The sequence below is a fragment of the Scylla paramamosain genome, unplaced genomic scaffold, assembly GCF_035594125.1.
Source record: "Scylla paramamosain isolate STU-SP2022 unplaced genomic scaffold, ASM3559412v1 Contig10, whole genome shotgun sequence".
NCBI lineage: Eukaryota > Metazoa > Arthropoda > Malacostraca > Decapoda > Portunidae > Scylla > Scylla paramamosain.
Genome location: NW_026973675.1, coordinates 1,227,501 through 1,248,080, shown reverse-complemented (window position 1 = coordinate 1,248,080; position 20,580 = coordinate 1,227,501). Strand labels below are relative to the sequence as shown.

At 41.4% G+C, this 20,580-nt stretch overlaps 1 protein-coding gene and 1 long non-coding RNA gene across 3 annotated transcripts in view; one reads left to right on the top strand and one right to left on the bottom strand.

Moving 5' to 3' along the window:
* Window positions 1-1,742: 1,742 nt before the first annotated feature.
* The window catches only part of LOC135096983 (ankyrin-3-like), a 26,962-nt gene continuing 8,124 nt past the window's right edge, over window positions 1,743-20,580 (bottom strand). Inside the window, exons 4-7 of the mRNA XM_063998747.1 lie at window positions 16,516-16,821; window positions 7,947-8,216; window positions 6,838-7,245; window positions 1,743-5,032 (exon numbers count right to left, since the gene is read on the bottom strand). Coding sequence (XP_063854817.1) covers window positions 3,002-5,032; window positions 6,838-7,245; window positions 7,947-8,216; window positions 16,516-16,821 — 3,015 coding nt within the window. The 3' untranslated portion in view covers window positions 1,743-3,001. The remainder of the gene's footprint in view (window positions 5,033-6,837; window positions 7,246-7,946; window positions 8,217-16,515; window positions 16,822-20,580) is intronic.
* Window positions 8,773-16,475, top strand: LOC135096984 (uncharacterized). Of its 2 annotated transcripts, XR_010265240.1 has the most exons (3): window positions 8,773-9,080; window positions 9,296-9,449; window positions 9,578-16,475. It is a non-coding gene; the product is annotated as an uncharacterized LOC135096984 (long non-coding RNA). The 2 variants fall into 2 exon arrangements; XR_010265239.1 differs by having other exon boundaries at window positions 8,773-9,449.

Sequence of the window (20,580 nt, the reverse complement as noted above, 5' to 3'; positions counted from 1 at the left end):
GAGAGAGAGAGAGAGAGAGAGAGAGAGAGTCTTGGGTCCCAGTGATGACGTTGTTGGTTCGTCATTAGCTCCAACATCAACTTTTGTGCCTCAGGACGCCACACCATGCACAACTCCCCCGAGGACCTGAGGTAAACAGAGCAGCGCGCGGCTGGACAAGCCCAACCTGTCGGTGTTGTTGGCGCGGCTGGCAATTCAGCCGCCAGGCACCAACATTTCCACCGGCGGGCTATTGCGGCTTGCGGCGGCTGGCAATTCAGCAGCGAATTGGCAAGTGTGAACCCGCCTTTCGGTGTGATAACAGAGTGCAATTTATCACTGAAAGATGAGATAAAGCAGGTGTTGAGGGCAGCAGGAGGTGCCATCTCGGAAATATTGCATTTGTCAGGAAATACTTGGATGAAAGAAAAGACAATGGAGATAGTTGTTCATGAGCAGGTAATGGGGAGGCTGGAACATTACAATGCACTTCATTAAGACCTACCACCACAACCACAACAACCACAATAATAACACTGGTAATAATGACAATAATAATGACCCTCACACCAACAACAACAACAACAACAACAACAACGACAACAACAACAACAACAACAACAACAACAACAACAACAACAACAACAACAACAGTTACAGTACTCTCGTTTACCAGCATACATTAACATAGCATGGTACCCTCCCAGCCTTTCCCTGCCCCTCCCCCCCTCCCGTTCCACTGCCTCTATGTACACTTTCCTTTGCTGTGCCTCAAGAGCGCCGTGACGCCTGCCTCCACCTCGTCAGCTGTGCCTCGACCCTCCACTTCTCTTCCCTCCTGACTTGTTCCACTTCCTCGCTATACTTCAGGTTCTTTTTCTTTTATTCTTTCATTATTACTATTTCTTTTTATTATTTTGCTGCCTCATTGTTGTTTTGTTTCGCTTTGCTTTGGAAGCCTAACCTGTCTGCAGCCTTCTTCTCCCGCCTGTTTTCCGCAACCTATGACAACAATGATGATGATGATGATGATGCAATGGTAATAATAATAAATGTAATAATAATAATAATAATAATAATAATAATAATAATAATATTGATAATAATAATAAAATCAATAATGGTAATAGTATTAATGGTAATACTTATAATGACCATAACAGGAATAAGACAATGATAATATTACTGCATCAGTTGTGTTTGTGTGACCACTTGTATGAAAGATGTTTGCCACCACTTATTGTAAGAGTGTTTTGGTGGCAGTGTGTGTGACCAGTGATGGCGACCCACCCACCAGTGGTTCTGTGCTGACTACTAGTAGTCACCTGTGTTGTTGTGGAGTTGACGGAGTGATGATGCTTGTAACCTGCCCAGTCCATGAAGCTGCTTGGAGTGTTGGCAGCGTGGAGAACCAGAGTGAAGTGGTGATTCTGGCAGATTGGAGGCTGTGGCAAGTCGTTGATATGTTGATATGTGTGCCAAAAAAACACACGGGGACGAGGGTGCCTCATTTAATGACGGAGAACTCATTGGTACACACTGGATTCAACATGACACTGTACTGTGAGATTGCCTCTCTCTCTCTCTCTCTCTCTCTCTCTCTCTCTCTCTCTCTCTCTCTCTCTCTCTCTCTCTCTCTCTCTATATATATATATATATATATATATATATATATATATATATATATATATATATATATATATATATATATATATAAATATAAGTAACAAAATGATTCATAAGGCTTGAAATAAAGACATGAGTTTTTGTGTTTGATTTACTGACACATCACTTTCCATAATACAGAGAGGAATAGTTTTGTGTTCATGAAAAAAATACAAGGCAATGGTTAATTTACATGTATAAGTTTGCAAATATGAGAAGTGTGCTTGAAAGGTTTGAAAGCGACCTCAGGCGGGGTATGAGAGTACAAATTGTTATACTGTACACACCAAATATAGACGTCACTTACCTGCTAACAATTACTTCTTATAAGTTTTTTTTAAAAATAACAAGTTATATCTTGGATGAACTTAACACTACTTAATAAGACAGTCACGTTTCTCGCTCCAAGGAATTCCCCTATTTTTGTTGCATTTACATTAGTGAACCAATATTTCTTGACATATTTTTTTCAGCTATTTGTAAAAAAAAAAAAAAAAAGTCAATTTGAATGAAGAGTGAGTTTCATCTGCACCATTAAGATCACCTAAAGAACAGATTCACTTTTGTACACTTGCATTCCTTCACTACCACTTACAATGGCAGCTGATGATTTGCACACTTGAACACACTTACGGCACGTGAGTGTTGTTTAAGGAGAACAGATAAATACTTGTGTAATTTTCCTTGCATTGTCACCATCTTATAATTAAGACATGCTGGCCTGTTATAAGTTTGTTCAGACAATCTCTGCCTATCAATAGCACAAGTCCTTACCTTAACAGTTTGTTTTAACCAATTACCATCTGCATTTGGTACTTGGTGCTACAAATGTGACATTCCATCTTGATTTGATAACTTATTTGTCATCATCTTGTCAAGCCGAAGTGCTTTATTTACACCCAGACCAGACATTGTCTTAATAAACCTGTACTAAATATTTCATGTCCTAATGGCACTGCCGTTTGCAAATGAATATCAAACACTTCTAGGCCTATCATCCATGAATCCATGTAGAGCCTGTTTCACCATACAACATGCAAGTTGACTATTATCTTGCCCTGCTGTACTTACTGGCCAAAGGTGGCATTACCTCAGCTTGCACCATCACATTACTCAACCTGCGGTATTACAGGGGCCAACAAGTGCACACAGATGAGAGACCCTATTAACAGAGTATCTTCTCTCACTAGCCTCGCGACATGAAAATATATATTCTTCTTTATATCGACTCCACAACTAATTGGCTATATAAACTACTGAATATGAAAATCGAGCACCAAGCACTGGCGTTCCTGTGTGTGTGTGTGTGTGTGTGTGTGTGTGTGTGTGTGTGTGTGGCACAGCTCACAGCTAATGATTACAATGGTCTGCATCTTCTGCATCTAATACTTTCGTCGCCGCCGCCTGGTTGTCTTGGCAGAGGGTCCTCCTCCAGGCACTGCACGATGATGGGCGCCCCGTCCCCAGGCTTCCGCCCCTCACAGTCTCCTCCAAAGTAGGCGGAGCTGTTTTGAGTTGTCAGGTTCTCTCGTGTCTCTTCTGGGTTCGCACACATCAATCTGAACGCCTCCACCACCCATCTGGCGGGGTCCCCCTCCCGCCCCGGCTCCAACCACTTGGCGTGCTCCCCATTTCGTTCACCCTCCAACTCCTTTGTATGGTCCCCCTTCCGTTCACCCTCCAACTCCTTTGTATGGTTCCCCTCCTGTCCAGCCCCCAACTCCTTGGTGTGGTCCATCTCCTGTCCAGCCCCCAACTCCTTGGTGTGGTCCTGCTCCTGTCCAGCCCCCAACTCCTTGGTGTGGTCCTGCTCCTGTCCAGCCCCCAACTCCTTGGTGTGGTCCTGCTCCTGTCCAGCCCCCAACTCCTTGGTGTGGTCTCCCTCCTGTCCAGCCCCCAACTCCTTGGTGTGGTCATGCTCCTGGCCAGCCCCAAGCTCTACCTCCCTCGACCGCCTGTGCTCCAGCCACCGCAGGAGGGCGTTCTTGAAACAGAACCCGCTTGGCACCGCGATGTTCCACTCCCGTCTGGCGAACCATTTGAAAAAGCTCTTTTTGTGCCGAGGCATCCAGCGCTCGGGCTTGAGGCGGGAAAGAAGTACTTTTCCCATCAGCTGCACCTGGCGCTCTGCGGGCGTCAACGTCCCCAGCACCTCAGCCTCTGTCAAGGCAAAGCTGCAGCGCCATGTTCCATCAGCAGCATTACTGAGCTGCATGGTGGTGGTGTCCTCAGGAGTGAGGAGCGGTCTGCAAACTTGCTCCAGCCATGGCACCTCAAGCACTGGCACCAGGTCCACGCCGACCAGCAACAGTGGATACTCTCGCCCCTGCCAGGCCAGAGAGAGTCCCACGCCCACTTGCGTGCTGGTCAGGCCCGGCGGCACCAGGCTCAGTCTTTTGTCCTGCAGGGTGTGGCCAGCGAGGCACCGGTGCACCTCCTCGTACAAACTGGCCATAAATCTATTACCCTCAAGGTGGGGATTGTCAGTCTTCACACAAATCTGTAACCTGCCCTTCAGCGGGGCTTCCTTCTTCCCTCTCTCGCTAACAGTTATTCCTACGTCATCCTTGTGAATCACGAGGTTTATATCAAATTCGTCAGGGGCGTAAAGCTTAGACCCGTCCTGAGAACTGCCCGCCAGCCTCAGGTCGCCGCGGTACGTGGCATTAGCGGCTGACACCTTATTCATGATGATGCTTATTTCTGCCATCACCGCCTCCTTTACCTCAAGGGCCTCGCCCTTTGATAGATCCACAGCCACCCGCTGAGCCTCCTTCTGCAGCTCTTGCAGGCCTATGGATCTCACAAGATTTCTTATGACGCTTTCCGGGTCACGTCGGTCGATTGGGTCTAATAGATCACGCTTATATTTATAATACATATTGTGAAACACTTTAAAATTTTCTCTCACCTGTGTGCCCGTGGTGCCCGCGCGGCAAGGAGGGTCCTGCGTCACTTGGTGTGCCAGGAGTTCGAAAGTACTTTTATGGCCAAACATGGCGGCCAGGTGAGGGGGTGTCTGGCCATACGTGTCACGCTGCTGTGGGTTGGCGCCAGCGCTCAGCAGCAGCGCCACGCAGCCGTCCTGGCCGTGCGAGGCCGCCTGGTGGAGGGCGGTGGTGCCGCAGGTGTGGTCCAGCACCTCGTCCACGGGGAAGTGACCCTCTTGCAGCATAAGATGAGTCAGCTGCAGGAGACCTTTGCGCGAGGCCAGCAGCAGGGCAGCGTGGCCATCAGGTAAGGAGACCTTCTTACCCTCGCCCTTCTTGTGGCTCTCAAAGAGATCCTCCTGTATACACAGCGCTGTCCGTGCTGCGGTCTTCTCGTGATCTGCCTTCAAGCGAAGCTCCATATCCTTCAGTTTTTCACGCTCCATCATAAAGAGCTTCTGTGTGCAAAGAGAAAGAGAGCGGTGAATATATGAACAAGTAAATAACCCTTTATTGCTGCGTACACATAGATATGTTAGAAATGATGATAGAAATCGAGGATTACATACGTATATTAGCATTTGTCTGCCTGATTGGAGTTGTTTATTAGGCAAGATTAAAAAATACAAGTAGCTTAATTGGTCAACTAATAGAATCAAATAGTAAGTAATATTAATAAAATATAATACCATAATTGAGCTGCATAATATTCATGATATGAATAAGAAGTTTGTTGTGCAAAGGTAGACTACTGAAAACGTTTGGTTCAAAACACAGCGTGCTGTTTTGGTAAGAGGATGCTCCAAGCTGTGGCTACATAAAATCCACGTTGATGCTTCTACTTTGACGAACACCATCCAGTAGCCGAGGCACTTCATTTCCTGTGTGCTTTGTGAGAGTTTTATAAATTAAGAACAATGAAAGTGATTTGTGTATCGATGAGAAATTAAACAATGTCATTAATGAAGCAACTTTAGCTGCGGACTACAATTTTCCCAGGGAAAGCATACCTCTGATTTATTTACTTATTTATTTTTATCACGATAATTCTTTGATAAATGACGGCCATGTGCAAAGCAGAGGAGGACAGCATATGGCACAGCACACACTAATAAGTGACTATTGTTAAACAATGTGTTGTCTTGTACAATATTCCACACACTTCTGAAGCGTTGTCAAACGCGTCATCTATGCGGGGCAGGTTTCTCGTTTCTGAATTTTCTGACTGGGTCAAAGCAAACTTAGTATTGTTCAGTGCCACAAAAACTCAATTCCCCCATCTGTCTATATCGCCATAAGCAAGGACAGCATCATTAAACAGACAGATAAACATAAAATGACTAAATCTCCAGGGCCAGATGACATCATCCTAGAGCACTGCAGGAGTGCACGGGTGAGCTTAGCGAGCCGTTGCTGCGGCATTGAGGGACTCATTAGACAAGGCAGAAATACCAAAGGGCCAATTTCACAGTCGCTTGGTAACAGTCCCAAATGAAAGCCTTACCAGCCTGGTGACACCTCCAGCCACTTTCACAGCTGGTGTTCTCATGGCTTCGGTAATCCCCAACCTGGTGACTCTATCATAACAAAACGAAAAGCGCCGATTCGGTAACGCTGGTATGCCGGAGCGGCCTCATTAGATAAAGCGAGTCAGTTCTTGACCAAAGAATTAACCACGCCACCACTAAAAAGGAGCAAGGTGTGAAAATACATCAGCTGTGCCTTCAGCACGCCATATCCATTATTATGGTGACTTCTTGTGACTTAAATTCCTCCCTTTCAATGTCTGCCTGACATTCACCAAACTGCTGTGCCAGCCAGCCACTTAATGAGTCATCTTTTTCTCTGTCCCTCGTTGCTGTACACACATTTGTTACATAGAAATATTTCGGGTTGAATGTAAATCATCCTAGCCTACTATTTATGAGATAGTTACTTTATTTCTGGGTGAAATTATGATTTTTTAAATCATAATCTATGCAACGAAAGAATCAGCAATGAACTTAGTGAGCTAAATATTAAGGTAAACTTAGCATAACCAAATCCAGCACTCTGATGGAAACGGTCATGTTATTTCAATATTTTGCAATATTTTGTTAGGTGACAAATTCCATATAGTGTATGCGTGTGTCAGGATTATTACAGGAGTGTGACCAAGGAGGCGTAGCAGACGAAATAAGCGCGACAGGTGCTGAAGTTTTGATCAGCTGGTGAAGTGAGTTCATGCCGCCATCCAAAAGAGTACACAGGCAAGCAGCCTCACCTGCTCCAGCCTCTGTTGCTCCTCGTGAGGCATCATGTGCACCGCAAGGCGACCATGTGTGTCCGGCACGTACGGGCAGCCCCCAAGGTCCCTGATCAGCAGCTCGGCCATGCCTTTGTGGCCAGCCTCCAGGGCAGCGTGGAGGGCAGTGCCACCAGAGGCTCCATTAAAGACTGTCCACCCTCCTGCCCTATGCAGGAAGGCAGCAGTCACGGGGCAGTTGGCAGCCGCTGCCTTTGCCAGGAGGTCGCTCAGTGCTGGCCGGTCAGTCTCCTTTCCCCATCGCCAGGCTGCCTGCCAGGGAGTATTTCCCTCGATGGTTCTCACTAGATTGTCGATGCCCTTGACAAGGGCGCTGCTGACCTTTTCCAGGCGACGCTGCTCTGCACGCAGCCGGCAGCAGTAGGCCTGTGAGGAAAGGATGGTCACCACATCAGGTAAGCACCGTGCGCAGAGAGAGAGAGAGAGAGAGAGAGGTAGGGCAGCTATGCAGAAGTGTCATTAAGTGTCACAAATCTAAAAGTGCATGTACAAATACAACCTTACCTTGTCCCAAAAAAAAGGAAAAATACCAAGAATTATTCCAAATATTAGGTTTGACAAGCATTATTACAATTACTTTTAGGATTATAATGATGAATTATAATCAAATATTAGGTTTGACAAGCATTATTACAATTACTTTTAGGATTATAATGATGAATTATAATCAAATATTAGGTTTGACAAGCATTATTACAATTACTTTTAGGATTATAATGATGAATTAACATGGATTCAAGTATTATGAGATCTACTTCATTGCTTGTTCTAAACATTACACTGAAGTGTCCTTTTATGAAATGACAAGATTCTGTTGCATGACCTGTAATGTTGGACAGGTTTGGTGTGCTGCAGGTCTGTCATGTGCACCACTAAAACCTGAAACTGACGGCACTGAAACACAAAGGCTCGTCCTCTACAACCAACAGACCTATAACTCATCCAAGTTGTTCAAACACTTTCCACTCTGCAAAGGAGCCACCGCTGAGACTTGGGTCCAGTACCGGTGCTCGTCCTCACCTTTACAGTGAGGTAGTTCTGTGAGACAGGGAAGGGAAGGTACTCACGCTGGTGAGGGTGGCCAGCACCCTGTGAGTCACGTCGGGGCTCTGCCAAGCCTCCTGCAGCAGGCTGGCAGGCAGCGGTGCACCGCTAGCCAGCAGCAGGCTGACGGTGTGTAAGCGGTCGGTGGTGACAGCCAGTCTGAGGACAGAAAGGCCACCCAGGAGCTCTATGGGCGCGCCCTTACATATGAGGGTGGACACCGCCTGCACGTCGTCCCGGCGACTGACTGTTGAGAGCAGCTCCTCATGCAGTTCTTCAGGAAGCTTGTAGCTCTGCCGGAGAGAGAAGGGAAGCCATGGTGCTGATGGTATCGCAATGAAAGCTACATAATATAATGTGATGTAATAATATAATAATAATGTTGTCACGGTTTTCAGAAAGTTTCGCTTGGTGGCGACATAAGTGTTCACTGGTGGCTGTGGCGATGTGTCAGTGTGCATTGTTATGGCCTGTGTGTGTGTGTGTGTGTGTGTGTGTGTGTGTGTGTAGCTGTTTGTGTGACAAAGGCTCATTCATGCAGAATACCTTGATATATATTTTCATTTATTGTTTAATGCAGTATGTCTGTTTGAGTAACTTTTGCTTATTACTATATTGATAACAGTAGAGTTTCTTTTGAATTTGTGTTGTCATTACATTTCAATGTTTTATTTTCATGAATTAAATCATGGTTTGTCCTGTTCCTACAAATGGTGATACTGGTGTCGCCTCCATGAGACACTTTGCCTGCAGATGGTGCACACACCACCAATTTATGTGTCTGCCACACCCATGTACATGTGCTAGTGGTTGGAATGCAAGCTTCTGTCGCCAGAGACAAAAGACCTGGTAGTTTGAGGCAGTGTTGAGCCATTACTTGCAGCTGCAACTAGCCAGGCTAGATGAAAACTGTGGTCTCTCATAAAGCCCTCAACAGTCAGGTGACAGTGTGGGCTCTCCCGAGGCAAGTGTACACCGTGTGAATGTACACACTCGAAAGCCACCGTGACTGACGCATTGCCTGTCCGGCAGGTGGCGTCCCTCGTCAGGTGCCCGCACAGTGCCCCATCACTGAGCAGCAGCTTGGGGGAGCAGTCCAGACACCACCACAGCCTCGCCCCAAGCCTGGTGACTGCTGTTATTTGCTTCACAATGTTGTGAGTGCTATAATTGTATACTTTATCGAGTTTTCCGCGTCAGTTCGCGTTTGTCTTTGAACCGTTGTTATAGCTTTTTGTTTTGTTTTGTGTGAAAACACCACTTTGCAGAGGCAGCTACAAATGTGAATCTGGTATATGAAAGACAAATTGGAGTTTTTGAAGTTATGATAATTATCAACAAAACAGCTGAAATACTTATGAAATGTTTTCAGGGTGTAGAAAAATCAGGTTGCCGCAGGACATCATCAGCGAGCTCAGAAAGCAAGCGAAGGGATTGAGGTAGCAGACCCTGAAGAGTCCACAGCAGCTGAAAACTCCATTTCTCCATATGCAAGCCCTGAAGTGCAGGAGTTTATCAGAGGACAGGTAATTAATGGCTTAGGAAATAAGAAGGGCAGAAGATATGGGGGACAAGGGAGGAGGTTTGCTCTGGCCTTGCGTTACCATAGTCCTAAGGCGTGTAGGTTTTAAAGCTCTACTTTTTCACTCCCCAGCAGTTCCAATCTTCACCTTTGGCTAAGGCAAACTTCCATCCAAGCAGGCTGGAGCAAACAAACTCACAGTTCTGAGGAAGAGCAGACACCACGTCGAAGGGAGAGACTCTGTGGCATGCATTTGATGCAGTGACCGTCAGAGAATCTCTCCATTTTGACCCGGCCTCCGATTCCATCATTGGTACGAAGGATTTTGGAGACCATGGCAAGAGTCTGAAGCAGGCAAACCATGCACTTGTGTTCATGGCTAAAGGGTTGGCCAGGAAGTGGAAAGTGGTTAGGTTAGGTTAGATCAGGTTATGTTAGGATAGGTCAGGTCAGGTCAGATAAGGTCAGGTTAGGATTGCCTTATTTTAAGCTCTCGTCTCCATTCAAGTACAAAGAACGAGCACTTCCGCGTTCCCCGCCCACAAACCCCTCTTCCCAACGAGTCCCCAAGGTCGCCGGGGGACGAGAGAAGAAGAGGCTGCAGAGTGAAGTGATTCCACTGTGTTTTGTGCTCAAAATCGTCCATAACATTAACAATCAATAACGGACATCACAGTTTTGTAGTTTGCGGTTTGGTCGTACTGTAGCAATTCATCCTCCTCAGGCACGGGTTGGTTAGGTTAGGTTATGCCTGCTTAGGATAGGTGGCTTAGGGTAGGCTAGGTTAGCTTAGGTTAAAACCCTTCAGAGAGTCTCTTGGGGCCTTTAGCAGAGCTCGGCTCGGGGAACACGTCGCGTTCACCTCCCAGCCCCTCCACGCTGCCGCCAGTCAGCACGTGGCTCAAGACTCGTCGTCAGGAGCAGGACTAAACAGCCGATCGTTTAAAGAATCACATCGTGCTCATTTTTTCAAGTGTTGGGATGATGTGAGTTGTGCACTTTTGTTTGCTGGTCTCCCTGTGAATTGCATGTTTACATTTTTGATGAGTGCTTGCCTTCAAGTAGGATCTGATGCACTCAGTGTAAATACAAGACTGATTTTGTGACACCTGTGAGTGCTTTCAAGAACACTTATCAGTCTACCACCAGACTGCAACACTGCCCGTGCTGGCGAGGTGCTGCTTAAACTGAGCGGCTGGGCAGTCAGGCGTGCATTTTGCACTGGCCACACCGACGCAAAGCATTACCGGTGTTCACCTGACAGCCGCAGGGTGTCCACGGACGTGACCATGAGGACTGTCCACAGTATGCCCAATGACAAGCTGAGGAGTGAATTTGCTTGCTCTGTGGAGATTCAGGGGAACCACAATCGTCCCCTTGGCCCTGCTGATGCCCTCGGTGAACCAAGGGTGCCCTCAGCTACACCAGAGCTATTTGAGAGCCATTTGAACCAAAACCCTTAAGTTATCATTATTATTATTATTATTATTATTATTATTATTATTATTATTATTATCATTATTATTATTATTAATTCTTTTTATTTATCTGTTTGTTATTTTCCGGTGAAAAGCAGCACTGGATAGGGATTGTGGGGGAGAGAAAGAGCAGGGTGAAGATAGAGGTGTTTCATTTCCTGAATGTTTCAACAAGCTGCCTTCACGGGGAACAAATTGTCGCCGAAGAAGACAGCTTGAAAAAATACCGAGGAATGAGAGGTCTGGTGCTTCACCCTGCTTCCTTGCAACCAGCACGGTCCCCGTGCACTCGTGCAGCCTAGAGATGCTGTCTGATGCTTTCCTGTTGGCTTGCAGCTAGTACAGGATGAAATACAGTTTGTGTTCTGAATTAGTGAGTTAGTGTTCAGCTAGCCACTGTGTTGTTTCCTTGGTGACGGTCACGTGTCCGCCACGTTCAATGTTTTTGCCCTCTCTTTGAGAAGTGTGCACACCAACTGCTGAAATATTTGCACTGCATCACAGCTCGCTCAACAAAACGGGTTACCAAGCTTATAGCATAACCATTACCTGCAGGCTTACCACCTCATTAATATCTATAAGCACCTCTTGAAATTAAGCAATACTTCATTTGTTTAACATGAATTTACAAACACAAATGTGAAGAAAGAAATACATCTTGGTAAAGGATGCAAAATGTTGTAAACAAAAACATTTTGCATCACATTCATATTGGTTAATGTTAGAAAAATGATAAATGTAATAAGCTCACACACACACACACACACACACACACACACACACAGCTCTATATTTTGAGGGAGTTTCTCCGATACGATCTTAACCTGGAAGCTACTACTGCTTTCAAATGAACTTCTGAGTACCTGACTACTGATGTGACGTGCCACAGGGCCTGAGTAACATTTCTACTGCCAGTACTGAAGGTACTATCAAGTCTTCCCTGTACTGTTGTGTGAGCCACAGAAGGTAAACAAGGTGGTGTGTTTTGCCATGTATATATTGTACCACTTCACCGACTTATGCATGTAAAGAAATTCTATTGTTGAACTCCACACAAGAATGGCACACTTCATTGGGTCTGAACCTGAAGAATTAGTGAAGACAAAGGTAGAAAACGAGCTTGTTAATATAACCAACAGCAATGATGGAAGGGAAAGCAGAAGTGTAAGTAAGACGATTAAGGATGCAGTTGTTATGCTGTCCAGCCTGGCAGCATAATTTCGGTCGCTGTGTCTACAGCTGTATCTACTGCTTTCAAGGAATTCAGGGATAAATTAGAAAACAAGATCGCAGTAATGCTGAGGAATTGCCTCCTGCTCAAGTATGAACACGACAAGATGGAGCAGTACTCCCGAAAGGAGAACTTACGTATTTCTGGATGAGAGGAAGAAGAGGATGAAAGTGAGGTGGTGCTGGAAGCTAAAGTTATAGAACTTGCTGATACTATTGGAGTGAAAATTGAGCAGGATGACATTTCTGTTGTTCACCATTTGCGGAGGCCCAGGGAAGGAGGTAGGCCAGTGATTGTGAGGTTTTGCCACCGAAAGAAAATAAATGAAATTATGCAAAATAAGAAAAAAAAAAAAAAAAACTGAAAGGTAGGCAAAGAAAAGTGTATATAAATGATGACATGACCTCCTTAAGGGTTAAAATGTTGAATATGGTTAAAGGGCAAGAAACAGTGAAAAATGTGTCCACAAGGGAGGGGAGCATTCTTGTATAGTTGCACAGTGGGGGTAGACCTGTAGTTATAAACTGTCCTGATGACTTAGAAAAGGTTGTTATATCTGCTCCTGATTGGAAAAGGTTAAATCTAGATCACTTAACAAGGGCCTAGGATGGCCCTGCTGGGGCACAGCACATACTTGGGCATGATAATAGTGTTAGTGTAAGTAATATTAACTCTGTTCAGTTTGCTCCTCCCCTGGATTATATTAATGTGTCATCTCTTAATGTCTGCGGTATCAAGTCAAAGTTTTTATCTATGAATTTTGTTAACTTTATTAAAGATTATGGTGTGATTTGTTGATGTGAAACTAAGTGTGATGATACTGATGTAATTAATGTAAAAAACAATATGGAAAATATTGGCTTTGACATTGTCTTTAAGGACAGAAGCAAATTAAGCAGGTTTAAATCTGGGGGTTTGCTCATGGCCATCAAGAAAAATGCTAGTTTTAAGTGGAGGCATATTAGTAACACTTATGATTCTTTACTTTCAGTTAAAGTTGATAGAAGTAGTGTAAATTTTGGTAGGGAACTGGTAATAAGCTGTGTTTACATTCCCCCCTCACACTCTAGATGTGGTAATGAAGAGCACTATGACGAGCTGGATGATTTTTTGCTTACTTACTCATGTGATGATTATGTGCATTGCATGTGCTTTGTGGTGATTTTAATGCTCACACTCTCACTATGTGTGATGTTCCTTCTGAGGCTGCTGAGGACCCTGTGTCTGTAAGTTTAACTAATTTTGGAATAACTGAGACTAGAGCAAACCAGGACTTAACCCCAGATAGGAATTCATATGAGAAAAAGTTGTTGGATGTTTGTAAGAATGATCAAGTTTATATATTGAATGGAAGGTTAGGGGAGGACTGCAGCATTGGCAAACAATACAACTATTGACTACTTTTTAGGATCACCATTGATTATGAAATATGCTGTAGTTCTTAAAGTATTAGATTATGAACCTTTGTGGTCTGATGTACACTGTGGACTACATGCAAGGATCAAATGTGAGATACAAAGTACGGTGCCTGTTGTAAACCGAGAGGCAAAGGAATCAAGACAATCAGGTGTAAGGCAAAGTAAATGGAATGTTGAAAAACAATTTTTATGTGTGAGTAATATTGATGAAACTAAGATAAATGAACTGATTGCAAAAGTGGATGAATTACCCATGGATGCTATTAATCTAGATTTAAAACAAATACTGATTGAGGTGGCACTTGCAACTTTCCCACCATATAAGAAAAGATCATTCATGAAAAAGTCCAATAATGCCACCTCAGTGGGATATGATAAAGAGTGCTGGCCATCTAGAAAGGAATACCACAAAGCTAGACAGAGATTTCATTTGCATAGTGAAAATTTTAACAACATGATTGAGAAAAGCAGGAAAAATAAAGCAAATCTAAAAAGAGTGAAAAATAAGGAGATAGATAACTTAATAAAGAAATTTAGAAAATATAAGAGTGATGACCCTAAAGCATATTGGAAAATTTTAAATAGTCAGAAAAGAACTTATCAGATCCCAAGAACACTAAATGAATTATATGACCATTTTAAGCAGCTAGCGGGTGATGAAAATTCTGACAATAGTGATGTGAATATTACAAATGATGAAGACTGTGCGGATGCTGAAATTTTATCAGTACTTAATGATCCTATAAGGGAAGGAGAGGTAGTTAAAAATATTAAGAAGTAAAAAAAAAAACAATAAATCCCCAGCATCTGATATGATATTAAATTAATATATTAAAAAGTACTTGATACTGGTGTCATGCCAGCTGAATGGTTGGTGGGTACAATAGTGCCACTCTATAAAAACAAGGGAGACATCCAGGATGTTAATAATTACAGGGGCATCACCTTACTTAGCTGCATGGGGAAGCTGTTCACCTCCATACTTAATGAAAGACTTAATGATTATTCAAACACCTTATCTACCATTAATGAAACACAAACGGGCTTCAGACACAGATATTCCACTCTGGATCATATATTTTTTCTTCAAATGTGTCATTGATTTATTTAAGTGGAAGAAGAGAAAGCTATTTTGTTTATTTGTTGATTACAAGAAAGCCTTTGATATGGTACAGTGTGAAGATTTATGGTGTAAACTTGTGAAGGAAGAGATGCAAGGGAAAATTCTAAATGTAATCAGAAATATGTACAATAATATCAGATCATGTGTCATGCTTAACCAGGAGATTTCAGACACCTTTGTTTGCAATGTAGGGGTAAGACAGGGGGAAAATTTATCATCGGTGCTTTTTGCTTTTTATGTGAATGATATTGAAAGTAAATTAATTTAATATAATTGCAGTTATGTAAATTTTGGTGACGATTTCTTAAACATGTATCTTAAACTATTTGTGATTATGTATGCAGATGATACAATTATTTTGTGTGACAGTGAGGATGGAATGAAGCAGGCACTGGTTGCTCTGAATTTATATTGTAATGAATGGAAATTGAAGCTAAATTGTAACAAAACAAAAATAGTAGTGTTTAGCAGGGGAAGACAAAATTTAACTATGAACTTGAATTTGGTGGTAAAAACATTGAAGTAGTGACAGAGTATAAGTATCTTGGAGTATTATTAAATTATAATGGGAGGTTTTGCAAAGGTGAGCTGGAGCTAAAAGAGACACCTACAAGAGCAATGTACTCATTAATAAGTAAGTGTAGGAAGTTTGACTTGCCAGTGGATATACAACTCAAATTATTTACCACCATGGTGTTACCTATATTGACTTGTGCAGCTGAAATTTTGGGTTACCATATTGCTAGGGAGTTAGAGTATATGTACATGAAATTTTTAAAGCAGGTTTTGGATGTTCATGAGAATACTTGAAATGACATGGTGTATGGTGAACTGGGTGTATTTCCACTTGATATTTATATAAAGAAAAAAAATGATAGGTTATTGGTCTAAGCTAATTTCAGGTAAAAATACTAAACTGTGTTATTTAATGTACCAATGTCTATTGCAGCTGGATAGGTTAGGGCTTCATAGTTCTCCATGGTAAACTTGTATAAAGAATATTTGTAATGACTGTGGAATGTCTGGTATGTGGTGTTGCAAGATGTTCCTAATTCAAGATGGGTGAAGAAAGCTATGGAACAGAGATTGAAAGATCAGTGGCTTGTAACTTGGCATCATAATTTAGAAACAAAATCATTAAGTAGCAGTTATAGGGTGTTTAAGACAGATTTTGGCAGAGAACAGTATTTAGAACAATTAACAAAGGGTGACAGATTATTAGTGACTAAATTTAGAAGTTGTAATAATAGACTTCCTGTAAATATTGGTAGGTATCAAGGTGTCAGTAAGGAAGATAGGGTATGTAACATGTGTAATGCTGAGGTAGAAGGAGAAGAATTTCATGTTCTTTTTGAATGTACTGATATGGAAATTGTTAGGTTAGGTAATATGTATATAGCAAATTACATAAATAGGCCAACACAATTCAAATATGTTTTGTTCATGCAAAGTATAAGTTCAAATGTGATAAAGAAATTATCTTTGTTTTTGAGGATGGTGCTACGCTTGTTTAGATAAATAGTGTGCAAAACACCTCAATAGTTTTTTTTTTATTTCTTAATTAGTGACAGTATGTATCATTATATATGCATACACATTTTTTTATATTAATTTTTTGCCATTGCTTACAGCGTATTTCATTTGTATGTATTTGTCTTTTCTTATGTAATATTATGCACGTTCTGTATATAATCTACAGTGTCTGTATTCTTTTGCTGGAGAGCTGTGCTCCATACTTTATAGAAAGTCTGACCTTACTCAATAAATTCAATTCAATTCAGTTATAAATTCAATTCACACACACACACACACACACACACCTGTACACAGTGGTGGCGCTGTAGTCCCTTAATCACCGAGTCTTGGCCTTGCTGCCGTGCCAGGTCAGCGGGGGTCATGTTGTCAGGGGTGGTCACATGAGGGCTCACGCCGCGTCGCAGCAAAGCCTCCACAGCAGCACTGGGAGCCCCGCACAGCGCCGCGGCGTGGAGAGGCGTCAGGCCATCCTGGCTCAGCGCGTGACCATCATAAACCTCGGGGATGCTGGCCATTGCTGCCTCGTTGCCCTCCACCAGCATGGACAAGACTGTGTTGTGGTGGTATTCATGCCTGCCCCGCCACTCCCTCTGTGATGACAAACAGACACTGTTGCTGCCCACTTGTGTCACCACCACCACCACTACCACTACCACTACCACCACTACTGCTATAAAATGACCACCACCGCCACCAACACCACCACCAATACCATTACTATTAAATCATCACCACCACCACCACCACCACTACCACTACCATTATCACCACTACTGCTATAAAATAACCACCACCGCCACCAACACCACCACCAATACCATTACTATTAAATCATCACCACCACCAATACCACTACCATTACCACCACTACTACTATAAAATGACCACCACCACCACCAATACTATTACTATCAAATCATCACCACCACCAATACCATTACTATTAAATGACCACCACTATCACCACCACCACCACCACCACCTATATTATTACTATTAAATGAACACTACTATCACAACCACCACCACCACTTCTACTGTAAAATAACCGCCACTGTTACCACCACCACCACCACCATCACTACCACAACCATTACCTCCATCACAACTACATGAATGATCAAGGAGAGAAAAAAATAATAACTAATTATAATTATGATAGTAGTAGTAATAATAATAATAATAATAATAATAATAATAATAATAATAATAATAATAATAATAATAATAATAATAATAATAATGATAATAATAATAAAAGAACTGTGATATAATGATGAAGGTAAAAAACAAAAAAAAATAATAGTAACTGATGTCAACAAAAATCATAATGATCATAAATAATAATATTATTACCAAAAATTATGACAATGAAAGTAATAATAATAATAATAATAATAATAATAATAATAATAATAATAATAATATTAATAACGATAATAATAATAATAATAATAATAATAATAATAATAATGATAATAATAATAATGATAATAAAAATGATAATAATAATGAAAAGAAGTATTGACAATACTACTACTACTATTATCACTACTACTACTACTTCTACCACAACTACTACTACTACTACTACTACTACTACTAATAATAATAATAATAATAATAATTATAAAATGATGAAAAGGAAAATCTAAAAATTTTGATGACAAGTATTATAAGAAATTCAACCAACAATATCAAGAATAAAAAAAAATAAAAATAATAGTAATAATAAGATGATGATCATGATAATGATGATGATGATGATGATGATAATGATAATAAAATGATGGTGAGGATAGGGAAGGACAGAAGAGAGTGGTGGTAATGATAATAAGAAAAATAAAACTAAGAAAATAACAATAAAAAACAATTACAACAACAGTAATAATGTTAACGATAATAATAATAATAAGGGTAACAACAACAATATTATTAATGATCATAATAATAATAATAATAATAATAATAATAATAATAATAATAATAATAATAATAATAATAATAATATTGAAAGTAGCAATGATGAAAACATTAGGAAATCAAAATACATGTTAATGATAATGATAATATATGTAATAAAGTTATAATGATAATAAAAATACTACTACCATTAATAATAACAACAATAAAAATAAAAACAAAAAAATAGTCACAATAAGATAATAATGCATAAAATTATCATCAAAACTTTTACTAATGAAAAAAATAATGGGATAATGATGTTCAATAACAACAACAACAACGACAACGACAACAATAACCATAATAACAAAAATAATAATAATTACCGTATTTTATATATATATATATATATATATATATATATATATATATATATATATATATATATATATATATATATATATACTCGTATATATATATATATATATATATATATATATATATATATATATATATATATATATATATATATATATATATATATATATATATATATATATATATATATATATATATATATATATATATATATATATATATATATATATATATAATAATAATAATTAATAATAATAATTATAATAATAATAATAATAATAATAATAATAATAATAATAATAATAATAATAATAATAATAATAATAATAATAATAATAATAATCATAACAACAATAATAATAATAATATATATATATATATATATATATATATATATATATATATATATATATATATATATATATATATATATATATATATATATATATATATATATATATATATATATATATATATATATATATATATATATATATATATATATATATATATATATATATATATATATATATATATATATATATATATATATATATATATATATATATATTAGGGTGGCCCTTATTTTCGAAAGTTTGAAAATCCAGTCTCCAAACCCGGATTCTTGTTCCACTCTATGAGAAAACCACGCGAGTAATTTTTTTTTTAAATCGAATAATATTTACCCGGTGCTCAACGACCTTGAAGTTTTACTATATAAGATCATTTTCACGTTCAACGATACAGGGGCTTTGTCGGTGACAAATGCCGCGGCTCTATTCTCAGATGCTCTCGTTGGTGGACTATGGACCAAGGACTGTGTGTGGCAACTCTCGTCTAGTGCTCCTTTTCCTCTGTCTAGGATTTGTCTAGTGCTTGGCAGTACTTTTTCAACGTGTTTGCATGTTTCTGGAGTGCGTTACTAACTGTTGTCAATCCTTTCTCATTTTCAGGCTAAGATGGCTTCTAAGCGACGTTATCTGTGTGCCCCCATAAACGAGATATCTGGAGCCCAACTTCCATCCTCTGGAGAAGTTCTGGGCCTCCTGACCTACAAGTTGGACGTAGAGAAGATGACGGTGGTGGACGCGTCCCGGAAGGTCTCGAAAATTGTTGAGGCGCTGTGGGCTAAGGCTAGAATTCCCATGCAGCGGATTGACACCGTCGTCAAGAACATCCAGACCTTGTACAAGGAGTACACCCTTGTACGCAAGAACAAGGCACGGACAACAGGAACACAAGTGAAGAGGGAGGAGGAGTTCAAGGAGCGCCTGGCGAATCTCTTCGACGTCGCGAAGGCCGGCGCTTTAGAGACAATGACAAACGAGGAGGACAAAGCTTTTCTTCTCGCTCAACGTGAACCAGGACGCCGGGGACGCATGGGAGGGGTGGACACAGCACTAGCTGCCCAAGAACAGCGATCGTCACAGCGGCAAGCGACACAGGAGGTGAGGAAGCGACGCGCGGAGGAGGAGGCGTCGACGTCCGCGGCAAGAGTCCAGTTGGAGGATTCGTCCTCAACCTCCTCTAGCACCAGCGCCGAAGGAAGCCCCACACTTGGTATCTCCCCAGTCCCACCCAAACGGCCTCGAGCGAACCTCAACATCGTCACCCCGGACGTGGCGGCCTCTTTGGATCGCGTCAAGGTGAGCGACCGTGGCGCAGTGTTCGTCCTCACCGAGACAGCGCGTGCCCTGGGGCACGACACAGTTGAGTACAACATCAACAGGACATCGATCCAAAGCCAGCGCCGTCGTCACCGCGAGCAACTGGCCTCCGCCCTCAAGGAGAAGCTGCGAGTAGAAGGCCCCTTGGTAGTCCACTGGGACGGGAAGCTGATGCCGGATCTCACCAGCAACGCCCACGTCGACCGCCTGCCCATCCTCGTGTCTGGGGGAGGGGAGGTTCAGCTGCTGCAGGTGGCGAAGCTTCCCAGTGGAAGAGGGGCGAATGAAGCGAAGGCCGTCGTGGAGGCGTTGGAGAAGTGGAGCGTCGCTGACCGGGTCGTGGGGATGTCCTTTGACACCACCGCCGCCAACACGGGTCGCCACACCGGGGCGTGTACC